The sequence below is a fragment of the Apodemus sylvaticus genome, chromosome 13, assembly GCF_947179515.1.
Source record: "Apodemus sylvaticus chromosome 13, mApoSyl1.1, whole genome shotgun sequence".
NCBI classification, from domain to species: Eukaryota; Metazoa; Chordata; class Mammalia; order Rodentia; family Muridae; genus Apodemus; species Apodemus sylvaticus.
The window spans coordinates 68,082,659-68,103,677 of NC_067484.1; the positions used below are offsets into that span (position 1 = coordinate 68,082,659).

Genomic DNA, 21,019 nt, shown 5'->3' on the forward strand with positions numbered 1-21,019 from the left:
GGCTGCGTGCTTGCGCAGCACGCACGGCGGGGGTGGGGCTGGCGTCCGGCAGCGGCGGCGGGCGGGCGGGCGGGCGGCTGAGGCTCGGGGCCTGGTCCCCCAGCACCATGGCCAAGACCGTGGCCTATTTCTACGACCCCGATGTGGGCAACTTTCACTACGGTAGGGCTCAGGGTTGTGCGGGAGGAGAGGTTCTGCGGCAAGAGCTGCAACTCTAGGGGTAGGGACTGACCGACTCCTTTCTGCCCACCCCCAGGAGCTGGACACCCGATGAAACCCCATCGCCTGGCATTGACTCATAGCCTAGTCCTGCATTATGGTCTCTATAAGAAGATGATCGTGAGTCTTGGCGCTTCTCTAGGGGTTTGGGCCTGGGAGCGAGCTGTGGCCTTGGACTAGGTGGGCTGGACTGACCAGGTGCAACCTACCTCTAGAGGAGAGGGGAGTAGGATACTGGAGTAGGTACTGGAAACATTCCCTATGTGCTGGGCAGTGGTGGTGGTGGTGGTAGTGACAATCCCCGACTTAATGGGGGATACATTTTTGACCTTAGGTGGGACTCCCTTTTAACTTGAGGGCAGACCAGCCTTTGGCCTAGCTGGCATTAGGGGACACTTTGAAGACAGGTTCCTTCACCTCATCATTTTATTTTGTTTACTTGTTGGTGAATTGAATCCCGAGCTCCACACGTATTAGGAGAGTGTTCTGCTACTTCAGTACACCTCTAGCTCCTCTGCATTGTGAAGTGGATAGTGGTGCAGGATTGAGGGGGAGGGTTGGGAGTATATGTTCCTCATAATTCCTGCTCCTTCCCCCTTTGCCCATTTACCTGTTAGGAGCTAGAACAACTCTCGGGGACAACTCAGCACCCTTTGTGGCGTATGTGTGTAGAGAAGAAGTCCCTGGGATTTTCTTTTTTTAGCATAGACTGTATCTGTCTTTATGGTTCAGTTCAGATATGCAGCTACTGTTTCTACCTAGCTTAGAATTTCTAGCTGTGAAATGGGAAAATAGCAAGTCTGTGCACCGTGGCAGTGGTCAACATGTAATCGGTGTGTTGCGGCACAGGCAGTGGTTTGGGAGTAGAAAAGACTGAGGTGATCTTAGTGCAAGTCTTTGAATCTCCTGAGATCGTCTGTGTGTTCTTTTATTCATTTCCTAGGAGAAGAAAAAAAGTGTTTTTTTTTTTCTTGCCCAGTTTTCAAAGCATTGTTTGAACCTCCACCTCTCCCCCCACCAAGTATAATAAATCCTTAGTTTAGGACATTGGGTTTCAGTTAGGTTGTCCTATATCTACCCCCACAATGAAAAACCCAGAGAAGGGAACAGAATCTGAGTTTAGGAGAGGAGATAAGTGCAGAAGGAACCAGGCCCGGGAGGGCAGGAACTAGGAACAGGGCAAGTTGGCCAGGAGCCAAGGCTGAGAAGGTAGAAGAGACTGGGTGAAGGGGGGAGAGAGGAAGGGCTCTTCAGGGGTCTTGATAGAAGTAGCTTGCCTAGTGGGTAGCTGGTCTTCTCCACTCATCGAGTTGCTGTCGAATAACAAGGAATAGGGGTAGGAAGATGGCTTTGGACAGTGTCCAGGGCTGGGATCACTGTGAGTGGCTTTAGCCCGGTGACTGGCATAGCACTGCCTGATCGTTGCCAGGCCTTTTGTCCAAACTTCCAAACTGAGTTTTTTTTTTCCCCTTCCTGGAATTGTGTGGAGCCAGAAACAAGACCATGTGTCAAAGGAGCAGCAAAAGGGACTTTCGTTCTCATGAGATAACATCTCAGCTCACACACATCAACAGGTTATAGATGTCAAGTGGGTTGCAGGGATAGTTCAGTGGGTAAAGCTGCCTGCCTCAGCCTGACGATGGCCCAAGTCTGAACTCTGAACCCCAAAGATGAGAGAACTGACAGCCTGACTTCACCTACCCCCCGCCACACACAGACACACATACAGACACACACAGATACACACACACAACAAAGAATAAATAATGTAATAAAAATTTTTAATTAGAAAAGAATTTATAGGTACAGAGTAACAAAACTAGGGGAGAGAGAGAGACTGATGATAAAGAAAAGCCATTTTTCCCAGGTATCCCTCAACAGAAGAGTGGATGCAAAAAATGTGGTATATCTACACAATGGAGTACTATTCAGCCATTAGAAACAATGAATTCATGAAATTCTTAGGCAAATGGATGGAGCTAGAGAATATCATACTAAGTGAGGTAACCCAGACTCAAAAGGTGAATCATGGTATGCACTCACTAATAAGTGGATATTAACCTAGAAAACTGGAATACCCAAAACATAATCCACACATCAAATGAGGTACAAGAAGAAAGGAGTGGCCCCTGGTTCTGGAAAGACTCAGTGAAACAGTATTCAGCAAAACCAGAACGGGGAAGTGGGAAGGGGTGGGTGGGAGGACAGGGGAAGAGAAGGGGGCTTGCGGGACTTTCGGGGAGTGGGGGGGCTAGAAAAGGGGAAATCATTTGAAATGTAAATAAATTATATCGAATAATAAAGAAAAAAAAAGTAAAAAAAAAAAAAAAAAAAAAAAAAAAAAAAGAAAAGCCATTTTTTTTCTGAGACTGAGGAGAATATTTCTGGGAATTCAGGAACCAACTCCTTTCTCTTCTTTTTTGGTTTCTACTTGTTTTCATGGCAGTTGTCACCCTTTGTGGTCCTGGGAATGTCATTCAGCATTTAGGTGGGATTATAATTAAGTAGTAGGGTCTTGTCTAGTTAGCCACCCACTGACACCCTTCTGGGCTGATCCGGTTTTGGCTAGCTCACCTGAGAGGAACTTCTGGCCTTTAGGCATCCTGCTTTCAAGGAGAAGGTTAGGGCAATATAGAAACTGAGCTGGTCCCTAGGCAGTACTAGGGTAACTGCTTCCCTTTTGTCCACCCCCAGGTCTTCAAGCCTTACCAGGCCTCCCAGCATGACATGTGCCGCTTCCATTCTGAGGACTACATCGACTTCCTGCAGAGGGTCAGCCCCACCAATATGCAGGGCTTCACCAAGAGTCTTAATGCCTTCAACGTGGGGGACGACTGGTGAGGGCAGGGTGGGGCTGTCAAGCACTGGGAGGCGGGGCTCTTCACGGAAGAGTCAGTGAATTCATTCTCTCATTCATTTGTTCAGTGAATGCCTGCTAGTCATTTGCTCCATCTTAGCCAGGCTAAGTATGAGGGATTCGATGGTGAGGGAAAGTGACAAAGTTTTAATATTCTCCCTTTGCGAAGCCCTGTGAAGAAGTCCATGACTGAGTGTGTGGACTTGGAAGAGTTATTTAGCCTCGGTAGGACTGGTCTAAGGTGGAATGGTAGAGACTGAGTTGAGATCTAAGAGACGACTGGAGGGAGAGGGGAGAAATGTGGGTAGGAGGAACAGCGTGTGCTAAAGGGCTGTGGTAGGGTGGAATTTGACTTCTCTGAGGAGTACTGGAAAGGCTGTTCAGAAGATGAATGGGAGAGGGAGCTGAGTGGGGACTAAGGAGATGGGTGCAGCCTTTTTAAAAGCGTAAGGCCAGCAGGGCGGTGGTGGCGCACGCCTGTAATCCCAGCACTCTGGGAGGCAGAGGCAGGAGGATTTCTGAGTTCGAGGCCAGCCTGGTCTACAGAGTGAGTTCCAGGACAGCCAGGGCTACACAGAGAAACCCTGTCTCGGGGAAAAAAACAAAACAAAACAAACAAAACATAAAAGCATAAGGCCTAAGGTGCATCCCATCCGTAATCCTGGCACTTAGGAGTCAGATGCCAGAAAGTTGCTAGTTCAGGGCCAGCCTATACTATTTAGTGAGACCCTGTTTTTTATTTGTTTGTATTTAAAGTAAATAGCTATGTATTAAATCCGTGGTTTTGTTCCTATAGTTGATTAAGGTCATTAAAGCCAGGGAATGATTTAACATGACTAGTTTTTGATTAAATTTATTTTTAAATAATATTAAGAATTGAATCCAATCCTTTGTGCCTGATACTTGGCTTTCTGCTTATACGCTACATCATCCCTAATCAGACCAGGCTAATACGGAGCTTGTATTTATTGTAGGCAGAAGACTCAGGGTTGGGATGCTGGAGAATGGGCAACAAAGATGAGCCACGAGCCTTGTTAACACTCCAGGGTACATTAGTGAAAAATAATAAATGTACTGGCCCAGAGAGGTGGCTCAGTGGCTCACAACCTCCTGTAATAGGATCTGATGCCCTCTTTCTGCATGCAGGCAGACATACAAATAGAGCACTTATATACATAAATAAATTCATTTATTTAATTTAAAAAAATAAAAAACTAATAAGCATAATAGCTATGGAAAACTCAATACTGTTTGTTTTATTTTCCTATTTATCTGTGAGACAGGGACCTCACTATCCAGCCCTGGCTGGTCTGGAGCTCCCTGTGTAGACCAGACTGGCTTCATACTTAACAGAGATGCACCTACCCCTTCAGTTCTATGATTAAAAGCATGTCCCAGTGGAGTGGACATTGAAAAATCAAACATTTCTGAAAGCAGAGTAAAATAGTGAATCTGAGGCCATTGCTTACCCAGCTTCCACATTTAGTGTAAAGGACTAGTCTTTTTTTCTTTATTTCTGGTAAGACAGAGCCTCACTAGTTAGTAAGTGCTATCCTTGAATTTGGAATCCTCCTGTCCTAGCCTCCTAAGAGCTGTGATTCTGGCACATTCTTCCATACCTGGGTAGTCTTAAGTCATTTATATTCCCTCATGTCACATGATTTTAAAACAAACCCCAGATGCCACATACTTTATCCATAAATACTATGTATCTAAGTGATACTTTTAAAAATATCAATATCAGACCTAAGGAATTAACCGTTTTTCTTTAATGAAAAATGCAATCAGTATTTAAAAATGCCCATTTCTCTCTGTTTCTGTCTTAGTCTATATGATGTGTGAGTATGTATATGTGTATGTGTGTGAGTGTATATATATATATGTGTGTGTGTGTATGTATATGTGTGTGTGTGTGTATGTGTGTATGTGTACATGATGCATTTTATTTAAATCAGGATCCAAACAAGGTTTGGATTCATAATGGTCTCCTGAGACTTAATCTGTGTCTTTTCTCTCCTTTGAATTTATTTCTCTAAGAAATGAGGTTGTTGGTCCTCTGTGTTGTTGCCTACAATCCTGTTTGTTGAGTCCCTATCCTATTATGCATGATGCTGAGGGTTGCAAATACATTTAGTCAATTCTCGTAGCAACACTGGACTGTGATAGCCTTTTTCCTGGTGTTATACCTAAGTACTTGGAGGTATGGGGAAATTTGGTAGTGTAGTTTGAGTCACCTGACTGATGAGTGGATGTGTAGGACTCAGATCCGGAACCTAGGTTTCTTGTTTGTTTTGAGATAAGGTCCTGCCTCTTGGCCCCAGGCTGGCCTTGAATTTGTGGTCCTGAAAGCAGACTAGAACAGAATCTGCCATAGCCTCTGAGTTTTGGTCTTACTCCACCACATCTGGCTCAGAGCCCAGGTTTGTAAGCGGATTTCCTAATCTGTTTTACTGAGCGAGACTGAAGTAGTCTTGGCTGTAGGATAAAGGTGAGCTCTTTAAGCTGCCCCAGAACCTTTCCTCCTGATACCCATACCTCACTCCACAGAGTCCTCTTTAAAGCCTTCTCAGCTCCCAGACACCACTTCCATGCTGTTCCCCACTTCCCGTTTCTTTCTTTGAAAACAATTTTACTATGTGTGTATGTATGTATGTGTGTGTGCGTTGATACTTATGGGAGCCTGAAGAGGTCATTGGATTCCCCAGTGGTGGAGTTACAGGTGGTTGTGTGTCTCCTAATGTGGGTGCTGGTGCAGAGTGCAGATCCTCCAGAAGAGTAACAAGTACCTTAACAGCTGAGTCATCTCTCTAGATGTCCCCTCCCCGCTTGTTTCCTTGTCTTGTTTTGTTTTTCTGGACAGGATCTTTTTATGTAGCCCGGGTTATCAGTGAACTGCTGGTTTTCCCACCTCAGCCTCTCAGTGCTGGGATTCCAGCTGTGTCTCACTGCTTGACTGTGTAGTGCTTTCCACCACAGCTTTGGCCCTAGGCCAAGGAAGGAGGATTCCAAATTCACGGATAGCACTTACTAGCACTTACTAACTAGAGAGGCCCTGTCTCGCCAGAAATAAAGGTGTGGCTACACATTTGGTATTGAATCACATACTATCTTGGACAATTTTTTTTTTTTTTGGTCTTCGTTTTTTGAGACAAGAGTTTTCTCTGTGTAGCTCTAGCTGTCCTGAACTTGATGTATAGACAAGGTTGGCCTCTAACTCTCTGTCTCCTGAGTGCTTGGGTTAAAGGGGCATGGCACCACTGCTCAGTTCCTCCTCCTCCTCTTCTTTCTCCTCTTCTTTAAAATTTGTTTCTGCTGTTTTTTCCCAGTTTTGTTTCCAGGTCTGAGAATGCAGTGTCAGCTCTTAGGCTGCAGCTGGAGCCCTGTAAATGTTCTTAGGAAGTAAGGGAACACTCCCTCTGGGCATTCGCAGTTTCCAGCAGGCGGCAACTATAGCTGTACTCATATGGGTTCTGTGTTTCAGAGGAGAATCAGGGATTTTGTTTCTTCTTTTCTTCTGTTTTAAAATTAATTTCAAATAGCTTCTATAGCTAACATCTATTAATCCCAGCTGAGAAGCATGGGGCTGGAAGCTTGTCATAATTTGAGGCTAGTCTGGTCTACATAGTAGGTTCCAGACCAGCCTAGGTAAATTGTAATTTAAAAATAAGTAATCTAATATTTATAGCCAAATTACAATTTTGGGAAAAAACAATTTTAGACCTATTCCATCTATTAATCTCTTTTCCCATTTTACTTTTACCTATTTCTCTGGTTTATTTTCCGAGATAGGGTTTTTGTATGTAGCCGTGGTTGTCCTGGAATTAGCTCTGTAGACCAGGCTGGCCTCGAACTTAGAGATTCACCTGCCTCTGCCTTTCATGTGCTAGGATTAAAGTTGTGCACCATCATGCCTTGCTCTGGTGTTTATCTTTCCATTTCAAAATAATAAAATTACTTTACTGTTGCAACTCCTACTAATCTGTACTATTTAGATAATACCTACCTCTAGGTACTGTTTTAAATGCTTTATAGGCATTTTCTCAGCCCCTTATCAAGTAGGACTTACTATAGTCCCCTTTGTACAGATAAGGACTCTGTGGCATAGCTTACTGCCCAGCCTCACCACCACCAAGCTCCGGGTAAGCGTAGGTTGTCTGCCTTCTGACTCTGGGTTTGCCATCATACTTCTCTACTGTATTATCTCTCTTTATTTTTTTTTCCAAAATTTATTTATTATATGTAGGTACACTGTAGTTATCTTCAGACACTCCAGAAGAGGGAGTCAGATCTTGTTGCAGATGATTGAGAGCCACAATGTGGTTGCTGGGATTTGCATTCAGGACCTTTGGAAGAGCAGTCAATGCTCTTAACTGCTGAGCTATCTCTCCATCCCCCTGTGTTATCTCTTACTGCTGTTTCTTTTATAAATATTAGGTGTCATCTAATAAGCCATTGGTGTGGTGGTGTGAGCAATTCATTTTCTCATACTGTCCTAGCGTGCTCCCCTTTTGTCCCCATTCACAATGTGGTGATATCACAGTTTATAGTATTAATGTATTCATTTACTTGGAAGTTTATTTTCTCATTTATTTACTTATTTTTGGAAGGTGGTACATGCCTGGAAGTCAGAGGGACAGCCTGTGGGAATAGATGTCCCTATGGGTTCTACAGATTAAATCTAGGTCGGCAGTCTTTGTGGGCAGTGTCCCCATCTGCTAGGACATCTTGATACCCCTTGTTTTTATGTTTGTATATTTATTTATTTAGAGTCAGGGCTTCTGGAGCCTAGGTTATGTAGCCAGGGATGTAGCCAGGGAGTGTAGTCAGTTTTCTTATGCTTACATTATTAATGAATTAGCTAATTAATTAATTAATTAATTAACTTTTTCCTGGGTTTTGTGAGACAGGGTTTCTGTTTAGCCCTGGCTGTCCTAGAACCTACTCTGTAGACCAGGCTAGCCTTGAACTCACAGAGATCTGCCTGCCTCTGCCTTCGAAGTGCTAGGATTAAGAGGATATGCAACCACTGCCCATCTCTGCTTACATTATTATAGCTAAGCTGCCAAGTAGTACTACTATTATTTAACTATTTTTCTGTATAACTTTTTGTTTTTCTTAGAATTTATAATTACATTATTATTTTCTCAATTTGCTTAGTTTTCTACTTATTAAACACAAATTCTTTTTAAATCCTTTGAAAAACCATACAACTCTGTATCCTTTTGTTTGCCTGTTTTTGCAGTCCTGGGAATTGAACCCACAACCTTGTGAATGCTAGGCAAGTGCTCTTTCACTGGGCTGCTCTACCTATTCCTATTTCCGTCCGTGGTCAATATGGAGGCTGCATTGGTTTCTTGGAGACCTAAGACTGGGGATTTATGTTCTTATTGTGGCCCCTTGGGATTGGTTGTTAAAATATTAGTTTCTTTAAGTTTTATTTTTTTATATGAATGCTTTGCCTTCCTTCATTTATGTGCACCATGTTGCCAGGTGGATCTTTAGGAACTAGGTTTGCAGATGGTTGTGAGCCAACAGATGGGTACTAGGAACTGAACTCAGGTCTTCTGAAAAAGCAACAAGTGCTGTTAACCACAAGTCATCTCTCCAGTTCCTTTTTAAAATATAATTTATTATTATATTTATTTTTATTTATGAGTTTGTACATATCTGCATGAGTGATGAGGATATTCATGAAGGTCAGCAGAGGATGGTGGATCTCTTGGAACCAGAGTTGCAGCTGGTCATAAGCTGTGTGATATGAGTACTGAGAGCACAATTTGGGTCTCCTGGGAGAGCTTATAATTGCTGAACCATTTTTTTTTGTTTTAGTTTAATTCATCTTTTTAAGGTATTCTGTGTGTGTGTGTGTGTGTGTGTGTGTGCGTGTGCGCACATGCACACGCTCACATGAAGGCTCATATATATAAAGGTGTGTGTATGTGGAGGCCAGAGGGCAACTGTTGGGTGTCTCAAGTGCTCTCCATCTTATTTATGTTTTTGTTGTTATGTTTTGATGTCGTTTTGATGTATCTCTGTTGCTCTAGCTGTTCTAGGACTCACTATGTAGACTGGTTGGCCTTGAACCTACAGAGATCTACCTGCCTCCAGAGTGTTGGAATTAAAGGCAGGTTCTACCACACCTAGGCACCTTGATTTTTTTTGTTCCATTTTATTTTCGTTTCTAAGATAGGGTTTCTCTGTGTCCTCACTGTCCTGGAACTCTCTCTATAGACCAGGCTGGCCTCAAACTCACAGAGATCTGCATACTTCTGTCTCCTTGAGTGCTGGGATTAAAGGCATGTGCCACCACCATGTAGCTGCCACCCTAATTTTTTTAAACAAAGTCTCTTAGGCCTGGAACTAGCCAGCCACCCCCTTAGAACTGCCTCCCCACAGCTGGGATTAGAAACATAAACCGCCAAACTTGACCTTTTCCCATGGGCTCTTGGGACCTACTCAGGTCCTCCTGCACTTTAACTGACGAGGCTGTCTTCTCAGCTCCGAGGTGTCATGCTGCTGTATACAGTATGCTAGGGAACTGAATATTTCCTTTGCTCTACAAATATGGTCAGCCCCTTGTTGTCACCTTAGCTTCAAGTAACTATTTATTTATTTATTTTATTTTTTTGGTTTTTGGATTTTTGGTTTTTGTTGAGACAGGGTTTCTCTGTGTAGTCCTGGCTGTCCTGGAACTCACTCTGTAGACCAGCTGGCCTCGAACTCAGAAATCCGCCTGCCTCTGCCTCCCAGAGTGCTGGGATTACAGGTGTGCGCCATCACCGCCCGGCCTCAAGTAACTATTGATCTGAGTTCTATTCTTATATTTTGTCTTTTCTCGAATGTTACATAAGTAGAATCCTACAGTATGTAAGTGGTAATTGATATAGTTGACTTGTGGCTTACTGTGCTGACAGTGAGTGGATGGCTTTCAGTTAGTTGTCTCAACGCTAGTGTTTCACATAAACAGGGATGCAGTTCTTTCTTTAAAATGTGCAACAGTAAGCCAGGCAGTGGGGGTGAATGGCTTTAATCCCAGCAGAGGTTGGTTTGAGGCCATCCTGGTCTACAGAGTGAGTTCTGGGACATCCAGGGATATGCCCTGTCTCAAAAAACAAACAAACAAACAAAACAAAACAAAACAAACCCAAAATAGGTGTGACAAAAAGTGACACACATAGACACCTCCTGTGACGAGCCAGCCTCCTCCTTCAGCTAGCTCTGTCACATTTCTTGTATACCTAAGACACTGCTGTCTTTGCGTCTTAGGTTGTGTGCAGACTCCCTGGCAGTTAGACATTTTTGTGCTTCCCGTACCATTCTTTACAATGAGGTTTAGCACAAGATTTGGTCTCAAACCTTTGTTGACTGGGTCTGTAAATGGCTCAGGTGTGGAGGAGGGTGGGAGCTGTTAGGCAGTGGTAATTAGAGCTTGGGTGGGGAAGGTGGGAGACAGTGACTAGAGGGGTGTTAACCCCACTCTTTGCTCTGCAGTCCAGTGTTTCCCGGGCTCTTCGAGTTCTGCTCTCGTTACACAGGCGCGTCTCTGCAAGGAGCAACACAGCTAAACAACAAGGTGATGTAACGCCTGGTCTTGGTCCTGTTTCCTGTGGGTTGCCAGATTCAGGACCATAGAGCCTCGATCTGGAACCCAGCTTCAGTGGTGGCAAGAAGAAGACTGAATGGGTGTTTATCTTTCAGATCTGTGATATTGCCATCAACTGGGCTGGTGGTCTACATCATGCCAAGAAGTTTGAGGTAAGCTTGCAATGGTGGAAGACCGTGGCTATCCTAAGTGAGGTCAGCTGAATGACAGTGCTGGGGTAGCTGGGTAGAGAATTGTTCCTCTGTTTATAGAACCATTTCCCCACAGGCCTCTGGCTTCTGCTATGTCAATGACATAGTAATTGGTATCCTGGAGCTGCTTAAGTAAGTATTGCCAGAGGAGATGGAGAGACTTTGGGAACTTGAATGCAGGTCCTCAGGAGGACCCAGCCCTCCTTCCCCACCGGGTTCTCCTAAGTCCTTAATGCTTTTCTGGCATGGCTTCTTGTCCCTTTCCTGTTTGTCCCTGCTGCCTGCCCACATTTCAGCCCTCTCTACATTCCCTTTCTTCCCAGTCTCTAGCCTGGAGGAAACTGGTGGGATGAGGTTTCAAGTGACTCGGGCAGAAGCAAACTCTAAATCCAGAGATTGTGTAGGGGAGGAGAGGATTGGGGGATAAGCCTTGTCCCCAGACCATGGCTTTGTCCTCACACCAGGTACCACCCTCGGGTGCTCTACATTGATATCGACATCCACCATGGTGACGGGGTTCAGGAAGCCTTCTACCTCACTGACCGGGTCATGACTGTGTCCTTCCACAAATATGGAAATTACTTCTTTCCTGGAACTGGTAGGGAATAGAATTACTGTGGTTTTTGTACTCCTTAGCTCTTTGTGTGTATGTGTGTGTGTGTGTGTGTGTGTGTGTGTGTGTGTGTGTTTTGTTGTAAGATAGGATCTTGCACTGTAGCCCAGGCTAGCCTTGAACATAATCTCCTATAATCAGCATCCTGAATTATGGGATAGCAGGGATGTGCCATTACCCCTGGCTGCCTTCAGCTCTTTGCCATGACTGACTCCTTAGCCTTCTGTTCTTAAGTATTATGTCCTTTCTGCAGAGAAGCCTTTCTGGCCACTCCATTAAATCAAACAGGTATCTTACCCTCTCTTGTCTTAGAGTCCTCACTGCTGGTTATATTTATTGTAGCTTTTTTGTTCATTCTTTGTCTATTGCTACAGACCAGGCTGTCCTCTGCCTCTTGAGTTCTGGGATTAAAGGCATGTACCACCAGGCCTGGCTAAATAAAAATTTTTGTACCAGGCAGGGAGGCACATACCTATAATACCAATAATCAGATAGCTGAGGCAGGGGGATTAAGAGTTCAAAGCTAGCCTGGGTAACATAACAAGTTCCTGGCCAGCCTGAGTTACATAGCCATGGCCCTCTAGTGAGTGGATGCAAGGTGCTGGAACCTTGGTGGTACAGGGCACAGAAGGAACAGCCGTGTCGAGGAAATTTCCTGTGCATAGTCACTGCGTTCTCTTTTCTATAGGTGACATGTATGAAGTTGGAGCAGAGAGTGGCCGCTACTATTGTCTCAATGTGCCCTTACGAGATGGCATTGATGACCAGAGTAAGTTCTGATGACTTCTCCCTGCTCACTTTTCTCCCCTTTTTCCTCGTTTAATTAACCTCTTCTGCCTGGTATTGTCTGTTGTTGGGCCAGGTGTCCTTAAGGATGAATGGCCTTCAGAGGGACCATGAACCCTTGGAATTTGTATGCAATATATTATGTGTGTATACGTTTTGTTTCTTTATTCTGGGAGGAAGGCTGTAGTGTTTAACTCAGCAGTTGTGATGCCCTCCAGAAGTTCAGAACCAGTGCTGGTTCAGTGGGTCGCCCCGTTCCTGGGCCACATGCTCTCTCAACCCCTTTCCTTTTGTTCCCTGTCTCCCCATCCCCTTGGGGTGCCAGGTTGCCTACCTTTGGCCCTCTCCCAGGTTACAAGCACCTTTTCCAGCCAGTCATCAGCCAGGTGGTGGACTTCTACCAGCCAACATGCATCGTGCTCCAGGTAACACCCTTAGCACCTCCCTAAGAGGGCTTGCCTGGGCTACAGGAAAGAGATCAGGAAGAACAATAGGAAGAAAAAACCTAAATTGGTGAGGAAGGACATTAGAGGACACTGATGTTCTGATCATTCATGCTGCTGGGTTTTTCCTTTTTGCAGTGTGGCGCTGACTCCCTGGGCTGTGATCGATTAGGCTGCTTCAATCTCAGCATACGAGGACATGGGTGCGTTGCTTTCCTTCTTGTTATTGTTATTTGAAGTTGTATTTTATTTTTTGTTATTATTATTAATTATTGCATGTATATGTGTATGTATTAGTATATATATGTACATACATATGATCAAAAATCTAATGAGGGAAAAAATAAGGGTAACAACAGGGAATATACTTTTTAATTGTACAATTTGTTTTTAAGGTCTCACTGTGTGGTATAGGCTGGCTTTGAACTTGTGACCCTCCTGCTTGAGCCTTCCAAATTCTGGGATTACAAGCTCAGCTCACCACACCTGGTTTGGGAATGTATTTTTTAGCTTTGGGAAAGGTTTTCTGAGAAGGTGAAATGGGAGACCTGGAGACTGAGGAGTGAGGCATGGAGGAGGACAGAGAATCCCGCCCCAGCCCCAAGCAGTGTGAGGGGCCAGTGCAAAGCCCTGAGACCAAAAGAAGAGCTACTGTCCTGACAAGAGGAAGAAAACCTGTAAGGCCAGAACATAGTCAATGCTATAAGCTGGCCAGGCTGAGAGTGTGCAGAGCCACTAGACCCTGTCTTCCATGAATGACAGAAAACCGTTGAAGACTCACACATTTATACAAAAAGTCACACATAAAGGATGCAACTTTGAGTTATATTACTCAATATGACAGAGAAATATTGTTAGTCAAGTCTTTGTCTAATATTTCAAGTCACGTCTGGGGTCACACGTCTTAGGTTCACCTGGTCCTCTTGTTGCTTCTAACAGGGAATGTGTGGAATATGTCAAGAGTTTCAATATCCCTCTCCTGGTGCTGGGAGGTGGTGGTTACACCGTCCGAAACGTGGCCCGGTGCTGGTGAGTACTCTACGCTACTCCTCTGTGGTTCAGCATAGACGCCCTGAAATTGGAGGGGTGTCCTTTCAACCCACGCCATCAGCCCCAACCCTTCTCTTTGCTGGTTTCAGGACGTACGAAACATCTCTGCTGGTAGAAGAGGCCATTAGTGAAGAACTTCCCTATAGTGGTAAGGTCCTCTTCATGATGCCACCACAGGGGGACTATTCTCACCAGTCCTCAGAATGCCCGTGTTTGAAGGGAAATTGTACCTTCTGGGAGCTCTGCAGACTAAACCCAGAGCAGAGCAAATACTCTTACACATGGGACCAGGCCTCGGAGAGGAGATTGGAAAGCCTGGGATTCGCTCTTTGGTATCTCAGCCATACTCTCCTTCATCCCCTCTCCCAATTGCTTCTCATCTCTAAGAATACTTCGAGTACTTTGCCCCAGATTTCACACTCCATCCGGATGTCAGCACCCGCATCGAGAATCAGAACTCTCGCCAGGTTAGCAGCTTGGGGAGTCTGCACACTGTAATGAGGGGAGGGCTCTGGGGAGGTCCAGGAGGTGGGAGATGGAGAAAGCAAGACAAGGAAGTTCTGGGCTGTCACTGTCACTCTTATCATGGGGTTGGTGGGGAGGATCTGACCTTGAACTACTACCTTAGGGCTGGAGAGATGGCTCAGTGGTTAAGAGCACAGACTGCTCTTCCGAAGGTCCTGAGTTCAAATCCCAGCAACCACATGGTGGCTCACAATCATCTGTAATGAGATCTGATGCCCTCTTCTGGAGTGTCTGAAGACAGCTACAGTGTGCTTACATTTAATAAATAAATAAATTAAAAAAAAAAAAAAGAAATACTACTTTAGACCAGAATTGTCAGGGACGAAGGCAGCTAGGATTTCCTGTACTGTAGGAATCACCCCAGCACTGCTGACTTTTTTTTCTTCTAAATTAGTATCTGGACCAGATCCGCCAGACAATCTTTGAAAACTTGAAGATGCTGAACCATGCACCCAGTGTCCAGATTCATGATGTCCCTGCAGACCTCCTGACCTATGACAGGACTGACGAGGCTGATGCTGAAGAGAGAGGTCCTGAGGAGAACTATAGCAGGTCTGGGGCAGGGGCTAGAGGGCGGGTGCTTCCTCAGGCTTGCAAGGAGGCTTCCAAGTGAGAAGGCATGAGTTCACCTGGCCCTGGCTGATTTCCTTTAGACTGCATTCTACACTTTTTGACACTTTTAAGAACAAAACAACATGGTTTTGTTTTTTTTTTTTGTTTAAATATTATAAGCAGCATCAAAATATGTTTGTTTACATAGTTCCAGAATTATTCCATGGGAGTAACAGTTATTTATGGCTTGATTTATGTGTTGTTTGGATAGATAATTTTCTATAGATTATATACTACATATAGATTATACACTATAATCTACAGCACATAGATTATATACTACATGCACATGTGCACATTCAGAATTTTATTTATACAGCTAATTTTTTTTTCTTGATTTGTTGTTTTTGGTTTTTGACACATGGTTTCCTCTGTGTGGACCAAGCTGGCCTTTAAATCAGATATCCTCCTGCCTCTGCCTCTTGAGTGCTGGGATTAAAGATATGCACCTTGTTCTTTCTTGGTATTTTTGAGCCTGGGTGTCACTATCATAGCTCAAGCTGGCCTTGAGCTCATAATGATCCTCCTGCCTCTGGTTTCTCAATGCTGGAATTATAGGCATGTACTTCCCTACCCAGTTTGTTTATACAGTTTTTGTTAATATGAGGAAGGATATTTTCTATATGCTGTTTTGAGTTATGCTTGCCTGTGTTTTTCTTTTAAAAGACATTTCCCATGTCTGTATGTATAGATCAGTGTTTTCTCGGTTGTATAATTCCATTGTGTGGTGATCACACGATCACAGGGGTAATCAATTACCACTTGTGGATATTTACATTAATCTCTTTCCCACTCCACCCCCCTTATGTTTTGTCGCTATTAAAATAGTAAAGACTGGCATCGAATCCCTTTATGTATATATCTCTGACTGCATGTTTGAGTGGATCTGATTTTCATAACTGTTGCCATTAGAACAAATGACATATGCAGTAGAACTTTTTTTATTTGTTGCCAAATTACTTTCCAAAAAGAATTTAGTGGTTTATTTACATCGTCTTTAAACCTTTTATTTATTTTTAGATTGATTTATTTTATGTGTATGGTGTTTAACTTGCATGTATTTATGTACATTATTGTGTGCCTGGTGCCGGCTCAGGTCAGACGAGGGTGTCAGCTCTCCTGGAACTGGAGCCCAGGATGGTCATGAGCTGTTCTGCGGGTGCTCCGCTTTGGCGGCAAGTGTTCCTACCACTGAGCTGTCTCTCCAGCTCCCTTTACATTCGCCAGCAGTGTACTCGGTCCTGCGCAGTGAACCCGTAGACGCTGCCCACATTCTCTTGTATAGGGTTTCTATATTTATTTAGTTTACTTTTCCAGATTTATGAGTTGTATTGAGTGAGGTGTGTGTGCATAAATAATCTTTCTCTTCCTTAGATCTATGTTGAAATATTTATAGCTAGAATGAAATAGGGAAAGATTGGTATAGATCTTTTTGTTGTTTTTTTAGTCATTGAAGAAATTTCTAGAAAATGATGAGAAAGGACAGCAGAACCCAGAAGGGTCAAAAGAAAGAAAAGCAGGAAGAGATGGGCTTAGTAGGACCAGACACATATACAGGACTGAGAGCACTCCAGTGGCTGTGTGCGTCTGTGCATAAGGTGGAGGCGGGCTCTGCTGCAGCTGTGGGTGACTTCTCTGTTCCTCCTGAGTCTATTCCCGCCTCCATTTCTGTCCTCTGGGGCCTTCCAGTCTCCTCTTCCATGGATCCTCCCCATTCTGTGACTTGGTGAAGAAGTATCTAAACCTCTGGGTCAGGCTCTGTTTAACCATCTTTTCCTTAGCATCTGTCTACAGGCCTCTAAAGCCTGACTCTAGAGCCTGATTGCCGTTGACTCGGTTGGTTCAGCAGCTCCTGTTTTTAAGTTCTCCTTTTGCCTGGGTTTGGCTTTTTCTTCTGTAGTTACATGTTCACATCTGGCTCTGCTCTCTGCCTCACCCTAAGAGATGGTCTTATCCTCAGATGACTAGAGGAGGAACCCAAGGCTCAGGGAGATCAAGTAACTTTCCTAGGGTTCTGTGGTTACCCCGAGTGACTGACTCCTCACTTTTCACCCTGGGCTCCTAGAGGTGATAGAGACGGCCTTGTCTGCCCGCCTTGTCTGCCTGCCTTAGCTCCTTGCTTCGCTTCGGTGACTTTCTTCTTCTTCTTTTTTTTTTTTGTCTTGCTTTTTGTTTTTTGTTTTTTGCTTTTTTCTTTTTGATTTTGTTTTTCAAGACAGGATTTCTCTGTGTAGCCCTGGCTGTCCTGGAACTCACTCTGTAGACCAGGCTGGCCTTGAACTCAAGTGCTGGGATTAAAGGTGTGTGCCACCACTGCCCAGCTTCAGTGAGTTCCTAGCGGTCTGTTTTAGAGAAGATTTTCAAAGAGAAGGGAAACAGTACTTAGTATTCTCTGAGCCCTCTGCGGCCATCACTGCCCTCCTCTGGCAGTCTAATGGCATGTCAGTCTTCCACACGTACATCCCCTCATGTCAGTCTTCCACGCGTACATCCCCTCATGTCAGTCTTCCACATGTACATCCCCTCATGTCAGTCTTCCACACGTACATCCCCTCATGTCAGTCTTCCACACGTACATCCCCTCATGTCAGTCTTCCACACGTACATCCCCTCATGTCAGTCTTCCACACGTACATCCCCTCATGTCAGTCTTCCATGCGTACATCCCTTCATGTCAGTCTTCCACACGTACATCCCCTCATGTCAGTCTTCCACACGTACATCCCTTCATGTCAGTCTTCCACACGTACATCCCCTCATGTCAGTCTTCCACGCGTACATCCCCTCATGTCAGTCTTCCATGCGTACATCCCTTCATGTCAGTCTTCCACACGTACATCCCCTCATGTCAGTCTTCCACGAGTACATCCCCTCATGTCAGTCTTCCACACGTACATCCCCTCATGTCAGTCTTCCATGCGTACATCCCTTCATGTCAGTCTTCCACACGTACATCCCCTCATGTCAGTCTTCCACGAGTACATCCCTTCATGTCAGTCTTCCACGCGTACATCCCCTCATGTCAGTCTTCCACGCGTACATCCCCTCATGTCAGTCTTCCATGAGTACATCCCTTCATGTCAGTCTTCCACACGTACATCCCCTCATGTCAGTCTTCCACACGTACATCCCCTCATGTCACTCTTCCACACGTACATCCCCTCATGTCAGTCTTCCACGAGTACATCCCTTCATGTCAGTCTTCCACGCGTACATCCCCTCATGTCAGTCTTCCACGCGTACATCCCCTCATGTCAGTCTTCCACACGTACATCCCCTCATGTCAGTCTTCCACACGTACATCCCCTCATGTCAGTCTTCCACACGTACATCCCTTCATGTCAGTCTTCCACACGTACATCCCCTCATGTCAGTCTTCCATGAGTACATCCCTTCATGTCAGTCTTACACGCGTACATCCCCTCATGTCAGTCTTCCACACGTACATCCCCTCATGTCACTCTTCCACACGTACATCCCCTCATGTCAGTCTTCCACGAGTACATCCCTTCATGTCAGTCTTCCACGCGTACATCCCCTCATGTCAGTCTTCCACGCGTACATCCCCTCATGTCAGTCTTCCACGCGTACATCCCCTCATGTCAGTCTTCCACACGTACATCCCCTCATGTCAGTCTTCCACACGTACATCCCCTCATGTCAGTCTTCCACGCGTACATCCCTTCATGTCAGTCTTCCACGAGTACATCCCCTCATGTCAGTCTTCCACACGTACATCCCCTCATGTCAGTCTTCCACACGTACATCCCTTCATGTCAGTCTTCCACGCGTACATCCCCTCATGTCAGTCTTCCACACGTACATCCCTTCATGTCAGTCTTCCACGAGTACATCCCTTCATGTCAGTCTTCCACACGTACATCCCTTCATGTCAGTCTTCCACGCGTACATCCCCTCATGTCAGTCTTCCACGAGTACATCCCTTCATGTCAGTCTTCCACACGTACATCCCCTCATGTCAGTCTTCCACACGTACATCCCCTCATGTCAGTCTTCCACACGTACATCCCCTCATGTCAGTCTTCCACACGTACATCCCCTCATGTCAGTCTTCCACACGTACATCCCCTCATGTCAGTCTTCCACACGTACATCCCCTCATGTCAGTCTTCCATGCGTACATCCCTTTGTGTCAGTCTTCCGCTCATGTCTTTCCTCCAGTCAGTCTTATAGCCTTACCTTTCTGTGATAGTTTGTATATGTCTGGCCCAGGCACTATTAGAAGGTATGGCCCTGTTGGAGTAGCTGTGTCACTGGGCGTGGACTATAAGACCCCCATCCTAGCTGCCTGGAAGTCAGGATTCTGCTAGCAGCCTTCAGATGAAGAGGTAGAACTCTTAGCTTCTCCTGTACCATGCCTAACTGGACTCTGCCATGTTCCTATCTTGATGGTAATGGACTGAACCTCTGAACCTGTGAGCCAGCCCCAATTAAATGTTGCACGGTATAAGACTTGCTTTGGTCATGGTGTCTGTTCACAGCAGTAAAACCCTAACTAAGACACTTTCCCTGTATCACTCTCAGCTCACACCTTTCCTTCTCCTCGAACTTAGAAGCAACAGTTTGATCGATTGATCGTGCCCTGCATACAGATCCTTACCTTGTCTTCTGAAACTGTTTTGTTTGCCCAGCATTACTGGCCTCCTTGTCATTCTGGAATGGCTCAGTTTCCTAGGACCTTGTGATTTCTGTACTTGGTTTTTTTGTGGCTTGGTGGGACTTTCCTGAGATCTTTGCTTGGCTAGCCTCTTCACAGAGTTTAGGTCTTTCATTCTTGGAACAGTCTCTCATTTTGTAGGTCCATTGTTACCCTCTTGTTCACAACAGCCCCAGTCTACTCATGTAGAACACTGCACCATTTGAAGTTATTGTATTCACTCGTTTGCTTTGTTATTGCTGGTCTCATGAGGTAAGCTTTGAGAGGTTGTATGGGAATCTAGTCTGGCTGATTCTGTGCTCTTTCGGTAAGGCCTACAGCAGTGCCTGGCACATGAGAGTCTCCCTTTATCAAATACATGGATTGCAGTAAGTCCCTGCCAGCAAGAGGAGGGGAACTGGCTTTGGAGAAGACTCAGGCAGACAAGTGGCTCTGAGGAGGGTACTGGGAGGAGTCTGGAACTTGAAGAGTGGCTCCTAATCTCTTGTCCCTTGTTTTACAGGCCAGAAGCACCCAATGAATTCTATGATGGCGACCATGACAATGACAAGGAAAGCGATGTGGAGATTTAGGGCAGCATGGATAACATGTCCCTAAGAGTTCCTTGTCACCGCTGTGGTGGGCTCCCCAGGTCTGAACTGGGTTCCCCCAGGGCGTTTACTAACTCTGGTGAAGGGTTTGGAAACCACATGTGGTTTTAGAATCAACTCCCCTTTCCCTCAAACTCTCATAGCCCGATGATAGTCCCTGTCAGGGATGCGACACGGACAAGTCTCTGGAACATTATGGGTAATGAACCCTAGCAGCTGTCCCCAGCCCCTCTTCCCCTCATTTGTTCCTTCTGTCCTTCCAACCCAGAGACTGTTAGAGATGAAAGTTTGGACGGTACTAAGGCCACCTCTGACTTCCTTCTGGGTTCCCCTACTGCAGTTCTTGCTTCCATGCAAGGCGAACCTGAGGGGAGGAGGGCGTGGCTCTCTGAAACCTTGGCTGCACTTGAAATACAGAGGCAAGGAGGAGAGGCGTGAAGCTCACCTGGCTTCATGCCCATTTTACTGTTTTTGAGCTAATAAACCAATTGGTATTTTTTTGTACCTTTCTGGGATTTTAATTTGTGCTAGTCACCAATGTATGATGTGAGAAGGAAATAGAGATGACGATGTTATAATAAAGTTGTTAACATTCACTCAGTACTTTATGTTAGGCCCTGTGTGTATCACCATGGATTCTTTTCCTCAAATGGGGAATTAATAGGACATTTCTGCTGAGGAGTTAGATTAACCTGGGCAGACTACTGACCTGAGAAGGTGTAAAAGATGTCTTCAGGTACGTGAGCATGGGTGTTTGAGATGAATGTTAGCTGGTAAAGATGTCCTGTCATAAAACACAGTAAGTGCTTGGCTGTGCTGGATGTAGGAAGCTGCTCAGGAACTGACTGAGGA

At 45.1% G+C, this 21,019-nt stretch overlaps 1 protein-coding gene across 1 annotated transcript; it reads left to right on the forward strand.

Annotated features, from left to right (window-relative positions):
- Positions 1-47: 47 nt before the first annotated feature.
- Positions 48-20,763, forward strand: Hdac3 (histone deacetylase 3). The gene is made up of 15 exons (XM_052155914.1): positions 48-162; positions 257-339; positions 2,914-3,056; positions 10,568-10,649; positions 10,775-10,831; positions 10,947-11,002; positions 11,335-11,468; positions 12,172-12,252; positions 12,621-12,694; positions 12,851-12,915; positions 13,652-13,741; positions 13,852-13,910; positions 14,150-14,229; positions 14,682-14,839; positions 20,080-20,763. The coding sequence occupies exons 1-15, from the start codon at positions 108-110 to the stop codon at positions 20,147-20,149; spliced, it is 1,287 nt and encodes a 428-aa protein (XP_052011874.1). The 5' UTR covers positions 48-107; the 3' UTR covers positions 20,150-20,763.
- The last annotated feature ends 256 nt before the right edge of the window (positions 20,764-21,019 follow it).

Bases quoted from the DNA above. Each gene is read 5' to 3' on its own strand.
- Hdac3 (XM_052155914.1), top strand. From the start codon at position 108: ATGGCCAAGACCGTGGCCTATTTCTACGACCCCGATGTGGGCAACTTT. The intron at 10,832-10,946 runs GTAAGCTTGCAA...ATTTCCCCACAG, and splicing joins ATCATGCCAAGAAGTTTGAG to GCCTCTGGCTTCTGCTATGT. The intron at 12,916-13,651 runs GTGCGTTGCTTT...TGCTTCTAACAG, and splicing joins CTCAGCATACGAGGACATGG to GGAATGTGTGGAATATGTCA.